Source organism: Alosa pseudoharengus, unplaced genomic scaffold, assembly GCF_046254945.1.
Source record: "Alosa pseudoharengus isolate Yale_2024_CS ecotype anadromous, Long Island Sound unplaced genomic scaffold, YU_APseudo_1.1 YU_APseudo_1.1_scf_5, whole genome shotgun sequence".
Taxonomy (NCBI): Eukaryota; Metazoa; Chordata; class Actinopteri; order Clupeiformes; family Clupeidae; genus Alosa; species Alosa pseudoharengus.
In genome coordinates this window covers 9,524,851-9,537,663 of record NW_027468837.1, presented here as the reverse complement: position 1 = coordinate 9,537,663, position 12,813 = coordinate 9,524,851, and the positions used below count along the sequence as shown (strand labels likewise).

The 12,813-nt window shown below is 45.1% G+C and overlaps 1 protein-coding gene across 2 annotated transcripts in view; it reads right to left on the bottom strand.

The window, feature by feature from the left end:
* Nucleotides 1-12,813, bottom strand: part of shq1 (SHQ1, H/ACA ribonucleoprotein assembly factor) — a 36,383-nt gene extending 23,570 nt beyond the window's left edge. For both annotated transcript variants that reach the window (XM_076268496.1, XM_076268497.1), the window contains exons 1-7: nucleotides 12,680-12,813; nucleotides 11,803-11,963; nucleotides 11,311-11,375; nucleotides 9,130-9,252; nucleotides 8,042-8,229; nucleotides 7,055-7,167; nucleotides 6,790-6,887 (exon numbers count right to left, since the gene is read on the bottom strand). In XM_076268496.1, the coding sequence (XP_076124611.1) occupies nucleotides 6,790-6,887; nucleotides 7,055-7,167; nucleotides 8,042-8,229; nucleotides 9,130-9,252; nucleotides 11,311-11,375; nucleotides 11,803-11,945 (730 nt within the window). In that variant the 5' untranslated portion in view covers nucleotides 11,946-11,963; nucleotides 12,680-12,813. The remainder of the gene's footprint in view (nucleotides 1-6,789; nucleotides 6,888-7,054; nucleotides 7,168-8,041; nucleotides 8,230-9,129; nucleotides 9,253-11,310; nucleotides 11,376-11,802; nucleotides 11,964-12,679) is intronic.

The following is a 12,813-nucleotide window of genomic DNA, read 5'->3' as shown; positions in this document are numbered from 1 at the left end:
TGTGTGGTGTTGGGCTGGGGTGGGGTGGGGTGGCTCGGACGCATTGCTGGCACAGCTGTGAGGTGAAATCAGGCTCAGCGTTTTGGCTGGCCTCTCTGAGTAACGACAGCGCGAGAGTAACACACAGACTACATGTGTACAGAAAGAAACACGCAACATTAGCATGTAGATATACATGTCAATTAGCACGCGCAACATTAGCATGTAGATATACATGTCAATTAGCACGCGCAACATTAGCATGTAGATATACATGTCAATTAGCATGCGCAACATTAGCATGTAGATATACATGTCAATTAGCATATACTGTACAGAAATACACACGGAGGTCATATGCACAGACAGACTGAGAGAAACATGACTCCCGCAAACTTGTAAGCAGAGAGGGAGTGAGAGAAACAAACATGAGTCTGCAGATAAACATACACAAGTATAAATCCAGACTGCCAAAACAGAGAGACCGTGGAGAGGGGTAAGAATAAAGAGAAAAGAGAGAGGGAGAGAGAGAGAGAAAAGAGAGAGAGAGAAAAGGGAAGAGAACCAGTGAAATTGATTCTTCTCCCAATCCATCACTGTGCTCAAGTTTACTGAATGACTTGACAGTTGGAGAATGCTGCAGGCACTCTGACTGCCTGGGTTTTGGGCAGCGGCGAGACCACTTTTATAACTTATTCAGTGTGAAGTATCTCTGGCTGTGACTGTGCGTCTCCCCGGATAACCCTGCCTGCCTGAGGCAGCAGCACCACCAACAGCAGCAGCACCACCATAAGCAGCACCACCACCACCAGCAGCAGCAGCACCACCACCAGCAGCAACACCACCACCAGCAGCAGCAGCACCACCACCACCAGCAGCAGCACCACCACCAGCAGCAGCAGCACCACCAGCAGCAGCTGCACCACCACCACCAGCAGCTGCACCACCACCAGCAGCAGCACCACCACCACCAGCAGCAGCACCACCACCACCAGCAGCAGCACCACCACCACCAGCAGCAGCAGCACCACCAGCAGCCCAACTACCACCACCACCAGCAGCAGCCTGTCCTCTGCTCCCGCTGGCTGTCCTGGCTGTCCACACATGGCTTGCGGACGAGCTGACATCTGTCCACTCAGCAGTTAATTACAAAACCAAACGGAGAACTGGAGACGTCTGATCTGGAAACAATCATGGGGACTTGGGGCTTGAGCGCGGCCAAACAGTGCCCTTGGGCCAGCCAGTGAGCACTGACAAAGGCCACTCGTCAGACTGGTGATTGGCTGGGAGATGAGTTGACACAACACAGCCATGTGGTGGCAGAAGATTGCGTCAGCGTGTTTACACGAAAGTCAAGCAGGCGAACAGTGACACTGTTATCCGGTGGTTGCACTGATGGTCTCTGCTGACTCACTCATGGATCCGGACTAATCCTCATCATCACCAAGTGTTTACAAAAGATCAGATTTGTTGCAAAACAAACTCTGGCGGAAAATCCTGAAAATCTAAACTTCTCATTCAGCTATTTCTCAACTGTGAGACACCACCGATTAACATTACCAAAGTTGTTTAGCAGCCTTGTACACACAGTCTTTGGGCTTTCTGTGCCATACCACCACTTCACCACTGGTGAAAGCTGCAGTCCAAATTATATTCAGACAGGGACAGAGAGAGACTAAACAGACACTGGACACTGCTATTAAGTTCAGTGGCAAGTCATGCCAAACTCAAACAATACACACTATCATATTCAAATGCATATCAATCTGATATCTACTGGAAGTGTCCTTCTAAGAACTTATTGATAACTACGGAGACAGAATGCGTGGGTAAGAGGGAATACTTACTAAAGTATTTACAACTTCTAATTTTCTAGGGTAGTTTAAGATTAAGAGCATGGCTGCTGCATTAGGGCAAGGCCTGTTGTACTAAGAGTGTGATCACGGCAAAGCTCATTGCAAACAAGTTGAAACAGACTGAAGAGAAGACATAGGAAGAGGCTACCACACACACACACACACACACACACACACACACACACACAGAGAGAGAGAGAGAGAAAGAGGCAGAGAGGAAGAGACAGAGACAGACAGTCACACAGACAGACACACAGACCGCAACACCATCACCAAGCTCTAAACTGAATTCCTAGCAGAGTGTGTGTGAGAACAAGATAGATAAAGACAAGCAGAGGAACTGGGAGAAGGAGGTGGAGTGTGGGGGGAGCAGGAGGAAAGAGAGAAGAAGGAAACTGAGAAAGAGACAGAAGCTGTCAGCGAGTCTTCAAAATATTGCACGGGTCAGTTTCCCAGTGCTTTGTGTCATTAAATAGCTCAGACGATGTCTGTGTCCAATATACAGAGTGCGGGCTGACAGGAATACTAAGAGGCTGCAGTTCACAGGATTAAGGCAGAGCTGTCGGAGTGGCAGGGACTGCATGAGCATGCAAAGGACAGCTGGGTGTACGTGTGTGTGTGAGAGAAAGAGAGAGAGAGAGAGAGAGAGAGATAGAGAGAGAGGGAGAGAGAGAGGAGAAAGAGGAGAGAGAGAGAGAGAGAGGGAGAGAGAGAGGCAGCTATGATTAAAAGTGTCTCTATTGTGTTTGTGTTTGTGTGTGTGTGTGTGTGTGTGTGTGTGTGTGTGTGTGTGTGTGTGTGTGTGTGTGTGTGTGTGTGTGCCGACTTTGTGTATGTGTTATAAACTATGTATTTAAAAACTGTGTTTGTAAGTTTGTAAGCTAGTGAATAAGAAAGTAAGAAAGGGAGTTGGGGAGAGGGCGAGAGAGAGAGAGAGAGACAAAGTGAGATGGTTAAACAAACAGAATATTGGATAGCACGGAAGGGAGAGGGAGAGAGAGACATGGAGGGGCATGTCAACGCCTGTGAGAGAGATGTGTGTGTGCGTGTGAGAGAGATGTATGTGAGTGTGTGTGTGTTAGTGTGTGTGACTGACAGCTGGTTGTCAGAAGCTAAGAGCTGGGCTCAACAGCCAGACAGGTTCCTGGAGATCATCAGCATGGGCACCCCTCCTGTGATAATCACCCTATCTGTTTAATCTACATCCTCCTCCTCTCCACCCCACCCCTCCTCTCACACACACACACACACACACACACACACACACACACAAGCCTGACCAGACAGATTCTAATGTTGGGTTCCCTTTCTCTCTCTCTCTCCCTTTCTCTCCCTCTCTCTCCCTCTCTCTTCCTCTCTCTTCCTCTCTCTCTCTCTCTCTCTCTCTCTCTCTCTCTCTCTGCGGGGTGCAGGGGAATTAGCTGTGTGTTAAAGAGAGGGGAGCTGGCCAGCGCAATTGAATTGGCTCTCAGCAGCAGCAACAGCAGCGGTGATGGCGGCGACTCGACTCGGCGCGGCGCTAAGCCTTTATCGCCCCTCATCTCATCTCATCTCATCTCTGTGGGAGCGACAGGCTGCCCGAGGGGCCCTGCAGCCAACGAGCCACGCGCCACGCCACATCGCTCCACGCCGCGCTGTTTAGAGTGCGTCAGATCGCCACATTGATTTCACATGGCCTCCCGACGACTGGCAGGTGGGGAGAGGGAGGGGGGAGGGGCAGCAGAGGATTTGGAGACGGTGGCGGACTGTGACTGTCGCGGATGGACACGGGGTGATGATAATTACTGACTCTCCCCTGATATGTAAAACACCGGCGTTCCGACGTTCGCCCTACGGCACTAGGCGAGACGGAGTAATCGCTCTCCCTAGATTTCGTTGTTGGCGGACAGGTACGATTGAGATTCACAGCGAGACGCTTCAACCGTCTGAAAAGAATTAGGCTGAGGTCCCTGAGAGCCTCTGACAGACTTCAGATTTTTGGTAATCGAGCAGAGACAAAAGCTTTTTTTGTTTTTATGCACTCACTACTTGCAAGTCTCTACAAATCTCACCACCTGCTGGTAGATAAGGGTAGTGCAGTGGAGCTCTGTCGTACCAAGGCATGTCACGGTAAATCAATCATGGACTCACCAGACAATCCAATTTTACAGTGTCTATTTTTTTGGTTGAGTAAGTATGGTTGAAAAACAAAATCATGAATCCAAGATTTGCCTGAAGTCAAGCTGAAAGACAACCCCCCAGATGGGAGAGTGCAAACCACTTAGCCACTTATGCAATCGGGGAAAACATACAAATTATCTAGTTAATGAAAACATATGTGGTTTATCTCTGTAAGTGTACACAGATTCAATTATACAAATTAGGGGTTAGACCCTATTTGTTGAGGGATGTTAGTCTGTGACCACATTTAAAAAGTCCTTAGTGATATCTCTGTCTTACACACATGCCAGCGACTGAACACACGCGCCCACACACACACACACACACACACACACACACACACACACACACACACACACAGACACACGTTCTCATTATTCCTCTCCCCCACCTTTTTCCTTTCCCTCACACACACACATCCTCCCTCTCTCTCTCTCTCTCTCTCTCTCTCTCTCTCGCTCTCTCACCCACACCCAATCTCCCTCAATAATGCTCCTACTCTTCCTCCCTCTCTTTCTCCCTCTCTTTATCCCTCTCTTTATCCCTCTCTTTCTCCTTCTCTCTCTCTCTCTGCTGATTTATGTTTAGATCAGATCGTATACATGAGCCACGTTCTGGACGTGAATGATCCAGCTCTCTGGACGCATGCTGGTGTGAAAGGATGGGCACGATGCTCCCCCTGTTTGGTGTTAAGGCTGTCTGAGGGTGGCAGCTAGATTGCATTAGGGGGTCTGTTCAACTCCTTGGATTCTATAATTACAGTCTACTTTTATGCCCAAGTCATTGCTTCCTTTGCTCAGGAATGAATACGTTTTTTCTCATTTTGATTTCTTTGTCGGAGCTTATCTTCAGAGGAAGCCCATTTTCAGTAAATATTACTGTTTTCAATCACCAGTGGCTGAGAGTTCAAAACTCAAAATCACCTCACCCAAATAATGGCAAAAAATGGCATTTTCTTTTACACAGACATAACAATATATTCACAGTCCACAGGTTTGCATTCTTCAGATTTTAACAGAATGGGGGCTAAGACTTGTAGAGGTGATGGGAGGACATTCAACATCTATACAAATAAACAGAGCCATGTTCTATTGCAGGTACAGTGAAGATGTTTTGCTGTATGGCCCGAACTAAAGGAGAGAGGACACGCTGAGCATGTAAATGGCCGTTAGTTATAGTGGATGGAATCCACTATCTTGAAATCTCCTGGCTTCTTATTATTATAACCTTTTTTTCTTTTTACCTTTTCAAGAATTAATGCGACTCTAACCGCTTAACGTACAGACATGTTGAAATAACCGTTCTGAAGGTCTGGAGTGGGGCAAGAGAGTTATTATTTCAGATTTTTTTAAAAGTTTATACTTTTTGAGAAATAGGGGATTAAAAATGTTAAAAAGCTCATTTTTCCCCCTTAGACTTCAAAGGCTGTGATCTCATAATGGCCTAAAGGCAGCTGCGCTTGTTAAGCTCCCAGAGTAGTTCCCGGGCTAATTAGAATACTGACACAGGTGTCACCTGTGAAATCAACTGTCTCAGCTTCTAATGCATACAATCTGGTGCTCCCTAAAACTACACATCCTGTTTAAGTGTTCCCGTGTGTCAAAATAAAAGTCACAGCCATATCTCATGCTTTGCGCATTATATCTCCAGAACGGTTTGACGCATGTGCTTCAAATTTGGTACAAGTGTTTGTATGGACTCAAAGATGAAGTGAGTTGATGTTGGAGGTCAAAGGTCAAGTCAATGAACACTCTGAGTGCGATATCTCAAGAATGCCTTGACATACATGCCTGAAATTTGGTATGAGTATTTGTATGGATTCAAAGATGAAGTGAATTGATGTTGGAGGTCAAAGGTCAAATGTCAAGGTGAACAACACCCTGAGTGTTATATCTTAAGAACGTCTTGACACACAAGGTCTTTTGGTACGAGGGTTTGTATGAACTCAAAGATTAAGTGATTTAATGGGGGGGTTTTTTCAAGGAATTTCCCCACCAACATTAAGCCAGCAGATTTCCATCCACTATTGTAATTCCTCTGGCATTACATTCTAGTTCCACTTGACATCACTTTGAGAGATTTCTTGGGAAGGAAACAGAACATCCAACCCCATACGCACGTCTGTAGCAGATGAGCTTTGCCGGCAGGTTCTGATGAAAAAAGTTTGGCTTTTCACACATACACATTCCACTCTCTCTCTCTCTCTCTCACTCTCTCTCTCAGACCAAAGCCCAGGCAGCTCAGGGACGGTGGGCTGTTGGCTCTAATAGCTGCTTTGATGAGAGCGAATGAGGCCAGAGCCAAATGGGGGGGAGGGGGCATCAAAATAAGCTAATGACAAGCTGTGTCCATGACAACACAATAGCTGGGTTCCCATCCAACTTTTTAACAACGATTTTGACCATCGGAAGTCCTGAGTGAAAATGATTAAAATTTGTCAAATAAGGAAAGTCAAATAAGTGAACTTTCACTTCCAATTCACGGAGTATAATGTGAGTAAGGTCTGTGGAAAAATGTTTTATTCACATCAAAAACACATTTGTCGAGATTTTATTATGTTTACGTTAAAGTTGCCATGACAACCTCCTTTCAATCCACAGCTGTTCACAACGCCTCCCTTCATTAGGATACTGACTATTTCTTCTAATTTACACAACACAGCAAATGGAGAAAAAAAAAACCCACACAGACTAGCATTTTTGGAGCCAAATGTTCATCAATGTGTTTAAAATATGTGATGAGCTGAACGCGAACCCAGCTAGTGACGAGCGAAAAGGAAGACAAGAGGGCTCACATGCAGGGCTGTGTTGGGACTGCTCCGAGCTTGCTTCTCCCCACCAAGGCCCAAACCTCAGCAGACTCTGGATCGCCTCGTCCTCGAACAGGTCAGCCCTGCGGGGGTCATGCGCATGGGAGTGGGGAGACACAAGCAGTGAATCAACTATTTACCTCCAGGTGGGCTGCACGCTTCAACACATCTATACTCTTGGCCTCCCAGCTCATGCAAACTCAAAACCTTGACTCAATTCAATGATTCAATTCAATTTCTCCTGACTCACAGATAATGGTCCGGGTCAAACTTGTTGTGCTCGGCGGCTTGTCGGCCACTTCTCCTTGCCGCTGGTGTCGTTCTGTCGGGGTCTTTCACATCAACTACATCGCTCAGCTCCTCCTAATCGAAAAACAGAATAAATCTTCCACTGCTCTTAAGCGACCTTGAAGCAGGCACACTGGTGGTACACTTTCAACATCCTTTAATACAGGGATAAAAAGCCAACATTGGATTACATCAATGGTGTCATTAACAACCAAGCCATTGGTGTGCTCAGTGTTGGAAATGACAAGGCCAGTAGCCAACATAGTGACCACATAGAGCTTTCTGTGGAGCTGTCTAGACCCTGCTAATGCTCTCAGCCTGTTTCAAGTCAGTAATGCTGCAAGCGACACCAGTTCCCCTCGGGTCATTCTGTTTCTAGATGCAGAGAAAGTAGCCGACAGATTGGATTTAGCCTCAGGCTTTCTCAGGAGAGTTCTGGAGCATTTGGGTATTAAGTGCACGTTTCTCTGCCATGGTTCAAGTTCATCATCTATGGGTCTACTGCACACCAGGAGTGGATGACTAACAGAACTGCATACCATGCCGTGAACTATGACCTCTTGACTCCCAGGGGAAACGGAGCTACTTTAAACAGATTTTGCTTGAGCAGCCTAAAGCAATAGCAATAATACCTAGACATGCATTCTCTATGTCCATGTCATTTTGTAGTATTACCATCTGGATTCAACCAGGCCAGACTTTTTCCAGATAATAAACTGCTTTGCGTAGATGAAGGCATGCTAAGCAGCCCATCAGATGGGATTAATTACACCCAAAAGCCGTAATCCTCCCCATTTCTGCAATTTGTGTCATCTGGAATCAATGACAAGCACCCTCTATGGGTAAAAAAAATGCTTGATTAACAACAACTGGGGGAAACGACCGAAAATGTGTAATCCACGAGCGGCCTCTGGCACCAGCTCAGTGTGGCAGGGTGTACAGTACGTACCTGCAGTCTGGTGAAGACCCCACACCTGAGGTTGCCAAAGCCGTACTTCTGCAGCTGGTTCAGTTCCTCCTCAGAGCACTCGGTGTACACTGCCTGCTCCACCTGCCAATCAAACTCTTCCTCGTCCTCCTCGTCCTCCTCTTCCTCCTCCACCTCCAGCCCAGCGCCTGCACTCCCCACACAGGGTTCTGGGTCAAAGCGAAGACCAGCAGGGAAGGAGTGAGAAGTTACAAAAGATGGGGGACTGAGAGGAGATCGGTCTTATCCAAGATCTCAGAAAACCCATGTCACAGAACAAGAGCATGTCAAAAAGGAAACGCAGGCACGGAGGCACGCACACACGCACGCACGCACGCACGCACGCACACACGCACGCACACACCCAGACAAACACACACATACGCATGCACACACATACACAGACACAAGCGTACACTCACACACACACATACACACAAACACACACACAAATACAAACACGCACGCACACACACACATAAGCATGCACGCACATACACAGACACAAGTGTGCACACACACACACACACACACACAAATACAAACACAAACACAAACACACACACGCACAGACACAAGCGTGCACGCACACACACACACACACACACACACACACACACACACACACATGCATACAAAAACACACACATACCCAAGCACGCACACACATAAACACAAGCACGCACACACAAGCGTGCACGCACACACATATACACACATACACAGACACAAGTGTGCACACACACACACACACACACACAAATACAAACACAAACACAAACACACACACGCACAGACACAAGCGTGCACGCACACACAAACACACACACACACACACACACACATGCATACAAAAACACACACATACCCAAGCACGCACACACATAAACACAAGCACGCACACACAAGCGCGCACGCACACACATATACACACACACACACACAGAAGCGGGCGCACAAACGCATACACACACCTGCACGTACGCATACATACATGCACAGTTGCACGCCTAAATTCAGTGATTTTTGGATGACCGCTTGTGAGTGCATGCCCGTCCACTCAGACATACCCATATCCTCCACCAGGGGCTTGGCAGAGCGGGTGCCCTTGGGTGCCAGGAGGCTCGTCAGCATCTGCAGTCCCTCAAAGTGCTGGCCCGGCGTCTCTTTGGGCACACGCAGTGTGAAGGCACCTGGAACAGCCACAATCACAGGGTCAAGACAGGGTGAGACGCATTCTTCCACTGAGGAAACATTTCTTTAGATGCTCATCTCAAAAGGGTCTTTGGCTCCTCTCATCTGCAGTCTCTTTCAGTCTGCTACCATATAGGCCTGTCATGATCATTTTAGTTGACAATTAATTGTCACGTAAATAATTGCAATTAACGATTGTTCATTTGCCTAATAACAGTTGAATAATACACATTCAGAACAGTTTAATAGTAAACATACATACATTTGAACAGTAGTACATATCTAATAACATATCTAAATTAAAATTTTTAAAATACACATTCATTTACCAATTTACTAGCACTGAACATTCAAACATGCCTTGCAGGCTTAACAAAATGCATAGGCTAGGTATGACATGAATAACAACTTAAATACACAAAGGCTTAAGCCTATCACTAACATATACAAAGAAACTGACAATGCTGCTGATAATGACAGGTACCAGTAATGAACTGCCTCAAACCAGTTGTTTTTACACAGATGAATGGAAATGATTCTCACAGTAATGTAAAACGATTGTGGTCAGTGCAAGGAGTCATGATCAGGCGCTTATGTAATAACTGTGACAAGCCTACCACCATGCTAGCACTTCAGCCTACTTCCCCGTCACGTTAATAAGCTAGTGCCTTGGAGGGTGTTTTGCCATTGAAAATAAACAGTTTTCTCCTCCTCAACAGCCAGGCATGTGAGCACATGTGTGTAATGAAAGGTATAATTATGGCTCGATACATGCGCAATTACGTTTAATTAATCAATCTCAGAGCCAACGCTAATGCTCGTGGTGAGGACCAATTGCATTTATGTGCTTGCCAAAATAGCTGTTAAAAAACGAGCCGAAAAACAAAACACTACACAAAAGGCCAATCTTTGCTCAAGTCTGCCAGGGAACCATTTCATATTCTCATGCATTTTAAACACCTAATAAAAATTTCAACACTCTGCCGGAGTATTCATCTTAAAAAATGCATTATGTCATTAATTACGTTGGCCGACTGCCCTGGAAAGAGAGACATCTCAATGATTTGTAATTACAAGTGTAAACTCACTGCGTGATTAGCGGGATGGTGTTACCAGCTGCTAGTGAATCATTTACAGGCCGCGGAGCGTGGCCTGTCACAGAGGGAAGTGGCAGACATCGGGGCAATGGTGTCAGGTTAAATATGCCACACGTCTTATAATTAAGGCCGGTAATTGACAACTCATTACAAAGAGCTGCCACATCTGATAGCTTGAAGATTAGACTGGCGGACCGCATTTGCATTAGGCGCCTTCATTTCGCACGTTGTGCAAGTGACGTGCGAGGATGACACTGTACACAGTACAATGATAACGACGTGGGCGGTAAACGCGGACAAAAAAATGACAACAGCGGAAAACAAATTGCGAGCGTCACAAAGATTAAGCAAGGCATACATGGGAGCTATGAGAAAGCGCTCATGATGGCACTGACGGGTCAAATGGTCAATTAAATTTCCAGGCACTGTCTGTAATTGAGCTGTCTGCCGGCATTGCAGCCGGTGGGAAGGAGACACCGGGGATCAATCAACTCGTCCTCGCGTGCAGCCCGGGCCAGCGCAACTCAAGGACCTGCTGCTGCTGTGCACTGAGAGGAACCGGCTCCAGTGGTTGTCGGTCAGTGCTGAGGATAACCTCAAAATTTCATTCCCATGGCGACTTGGGCTTTGGATTGCTAACCAACATGCCTGCTTTCCATATAGTGCAGAGAGTGCAGAGTTGAGTGAGACGTTATAACCTGTATGAGACAAGCCTATGCCTTTACAAATGTGTGACTGGGAACTGGATGGTTAAGTTAGAAATCCAACAGCATGTGAAGGTGGAGTTCTAAGAAGCAGTGTTGAACTTATTTCATAACAAAAAGCAACGTTATACATACTTGTCAAGAAGAGGTAGATATTCACTCGGAAATGTCTCCCATGAGTAAAAAACACCATTGTAGTGTAACAATCATTAGCAGCCAAAACAACATGTAGTTGAGGCCTATAAGAAGAATTTACCTTTATCAATATTGAATGATGCTTTCTCTCTTCCATCCTCTACAATTCTGCCAGGTAAGGTCAACCTTTAGACAGATAGACAAGCATGAAGGGTCAGCCTTTAGACAGATAGATACAAGCATGAAAACAGATACAGATAATAGTAGTAAACAACAGTAAAATACAGATACAAAGTAAATAACATTAAAATACAGTATACAGGTACCACATAACAAAACAACACTGAAAACACAGAACTCGAATCAGGAGTAACAAATCAGTGCAACAATTAAGTTTTCTTATAAAGAAGCCAAAGGTGCACCCATCTGATTTACTAATGTCACACTGACAGAAGCTTGTCTCCCTTATCATAGGTTGGACTAGTATCATACATTTACATAATACACAAATAACACATAAATAATGAACTACCAATGACCCTCCCTTGTGTTTTATATTTACATGAAACTATTTGACATTAAAGTACAGAGTCAAAATATCACACTCCTTTACCGAAGAAAGTACGGCTTGGCATAGAACTTGAAGTCGTCCCCATCAATGCACAGGTCAAACTCTGAGGTCCTGGTGTAGGGCACACGTATCATTAGGGTAAGGAAGTCCGAGTCCTGACTCAGCTCAAACGCTGGGGTCAGCATGATGATGTTGGATCAACTCTGTCATTTAAAAAAAATAAAGATGCTATTTATCTTTTATTATGATTGGATTCTAGACATCCACACACCCTCCTCCAAAAGTGGACTATACTTTATTCCCTATACACTGTAAATTGAATGTAATGCATTTGCACTTGTGATTAATGCATTTGTTTTTGTCTTGATTAACATTTATTTAACATTTATTTTCCGAATCGAACAAATGTGAACAGCAATAAAATGTGCCTACCAGAAACAAGCAGGCAACGATCATGTAAAGACATGATTAATATTAACTGCATCAACAACGCCATCTTATGGTGAGATAGGACATGTTCTGCACTGCAGTCTACATACTGTCAACATGACATAGCTTGCCACCTATTTGTTTTAACACAAGTAGAACAGTTCCATGTCTTACAAAATTACGTTTGTTTTCATCAAAGCTGTTACAACAGTTTGACTTAGCCAAGAGGCTGTTAAATTCCATGCAGACCTATCCTCTCAAACTAACGTTGTGATGTTTAGCAACACGTTGTAGATAATTTATAGGCTACTAGAGCTACACCCACTAATTTACTAAATCACTTAACTCCCAAATTAGATTAGCTATCCCTAAATTCAAAACACCAATAACATTCATGCTGACACGTGTATTATTATTAGTCGAGGTTAAAGAACTGGCTATGTTAAACGTTAGCTAATTGTTATCAAACAGTATTTGAGAAAGTTCATACCTATATGACAATGTTGATTAGAAATTGTACTGTCGAAATCACCATGACCAATTCTGTCATTTCACTGTCAAACTTCCGAAAATAGTTACAGAAATCAGCAAAACATTTTCAACGTGGTTCCGGCTCTCTCTGCT